This window comes from Microtus ochrogaster, unplaced genomic scaffold (genome assembly GCF_000317375.1).
Source record: "Microtus ochrogaster isolate Prairie Vole_2 unplaced genomic scaffold, MicOch1.0 UNK31, whole genome shotgun sequence".
Taxonomy (NCBI): domain Eukaryota; kingdom Metazoa; phylum Chordata; class Mammalia; order Rodentia; family Cricetidae; genus Microtus; species Microtus ochrogaster.
The window spans coordinates 1,995,361-1,997,495 of NW_004949129.1; the positions used below are offsets into that span (position 1 = coordinate 1,995,361).

General features: G+C 55.9%; 1 protein-coding gene across 2 annotated transcripts in view; it reads right to left on the bottom strand.

Annotated features, from left to right (window-relative positions):
• The window catches only part of Stard3 (StAR related lipid transfer domain containing 3), a 23,774-nt gene that overhangs the window by 3,689 nt on the left and 17,950 nt on the right, over positions 1–2,135 (bottom strand). For both annotated transcript variants that reach the window (XM_026789893.1, XM_005368286.2), the window contains 4 exons: positions 1,163–1,280; positions 884–982; positions 601–656; positions 149–241 (listed from right to left, as the gene is read on the bottom strand). In XM_026789893.1, the coding sequence (XP_026645694.1) occupies positions 149–241; positions 601–656; positions 884–982; positions 1,163–1,280 (366 nt within the window). The remainder of the gene's footprint in view (positions 1–148; positions 242–600; positions 657–883; positions 983–1,162; positions 1,281–2,135) is intronic.

The window sequence follows — 2,135 nt, forward strand, 5'->3', positions numbered from 1 at the left end:
CACACGCAGGGGTCAGGTGGGCAGGGGCTCCCGCCACACGCAGGGGTCAGGTGGGCAGGGGCTCCTGCCACACGCAGGGGTCAGGTGGGCAGGGGTCAGGTGGGCAGGGGTCAGGTGGGCAGGGGTCAGGTGGGCAGGGGGTCCTTACATTGCTCCTCTCGAACTTCCAGTTCTCCTCCTGGGCCAGGATCTGATCCACCACTGCCGTGGCTTCCCTCCCCTGGCGGATGTACTCCCGCTCCTGGAAGGGAACGAACAGAGAGGGGTCAGTGAGGGGTCTGTGCCCTCCCGGCTCAAGTCTGTTCTTTCTCCACACATTCCACAACCCTTCCTTCCAGAAACCTGTCCAGCTGGATGTGGGGTTCAGGCTGGTGCCCCTGACCCTACATGCTTTCTGTGGTCTGCAGGACTGGCTGTTCCTGTGTCCTCGGGCACAGGACGGGCCAATGGGCCTGACCAGCCCATGGTAGGGCAGATACTCCAATAGACAGGCACTAACTGGCACTCAGAGGTCTTTCCTCTGCAGGGAAATCTGTCCAGCCTGGCAGAGCACAGCACTGACCCGTTCCCAGGCAGGGGTGGAGGTGGGCAGCAAGATACCTGGGCAGAGAAACTTTTCTTCCCAGGGACTTCCTCATCAGATTCATTGTCAGACCCTGCAGGGAAACAAGAGCAGATGACAAAGGCAGGGGGTGGGGAGCGAGAGGAGGAGGTGGAGGGGTTCAGAGATGAGTGCAAGAGTGTGGGGGCTAAAAGTGTGTAGGAGAGGGTTGCTGGCTTTCCCCAGGGAGCCAGAGAGAAGGAACAGAAAGAACAGACCCAGCCTACCTGGCTCCCCACACAGCCCCTCCCTAGAGGCAGCTCCCCACCCAGCAGCTCTCACCTGCAAAGGATTCTGGGGGAGAGTAGAACTGGCCCTCAGACAGAGCACCGGAGAACAGCAGAGGTCCACGGGCAACAGCAGCCTGGGCAGCAAGATACCCTGCAGAAGGAGACACGGGCAGCCATTATCCCCGGACAAGCTTTAGACTCATCCTCGCGCTTAGAGAGGCTGATAAGGTGGCAAAGGGGCTCAGACCGACTAAGGCATGCTATTCCCCCGCTCAGAGCCAAGAAGACCTTCTCAAACCCAGTCCGGCCAAGCCTAACCCCCAGCACTCACATCTCTCCTCTTCAGCCTCCTGGGGTAGGACTTTGAAATCAAGGAACCAGGTCTCCAACCAGGCCAGGACAAAAGAGACAATGGGAAGTAGGTAGCCGAATGCCCCTTTGCTGAGCAGCTGAGACAGGAAGAGAACATGGCAGGAGGTTACCCCAAACCTAGAGCCCCCTTCTGAGGCCACCAGCTTAGAATAGCCGGACTAGTATATAGCCTACGTTTGGTAGCAACTATTTAGGGACTGGCTATGGCATATGTCTCTAAGATGAATTATGTGTGGCAGGAAAAACTGATTCTGGCTAGGTGTGTCTCAGGTAGTAGAACGCTTGCCTAATGTGTACAGGTCTCTGGGTTCCAGCCCCAGAACTTTAGAGATCAGCGAGGTGGCACCCGCTTGTAATCCCAGGCTAGGGCAGTAGAGGCAGGAGGATAAGTTCATGGTTACCACCATGTGAAATCCTGCTTTAATGAAAAAAAGTCATGGGTGGTGGTGCACTAGGGAGGCAGAGACAGGAAGAGTTCTGAGTTGGAAGCCAGTCTGGTCTTCATAGTGAGTTCTAAGCCAGCCAAGGGCTACATATAACAAGTCCCTGTCTCAAAAACAAGCAATTAAACAGGACTGGTAGTGGTGGCATGCGCCTTTAATCCTAGTACTCAGGAAGCAGAAGCAAGAGCACCTCTGTGAGTTTGACGCCAGTCTGGTGTACACAGCAAGTCCCAGGACAGGCTCCAAAGCTACAGAGAGCAACCCTGTCTTGAAAACCAAACAAACAAGGTTGTGTGTGTGCGTGCGTGTAGAGAAAGAATTACTAAACCTCAGGGTGGCAGCAGGGTAAGTCAGGGAAGCCAATAAGGACGACTCCTTGCAAATAATGAGGAAGAAGCCGGGCGGTGGTGGCGCACGCCTTTAATCCCAGCACTCGGGAGGCAGAGGCAGGCGGATCTCTGTGAGTTCGAGGCCAGCCTGGACTACAAG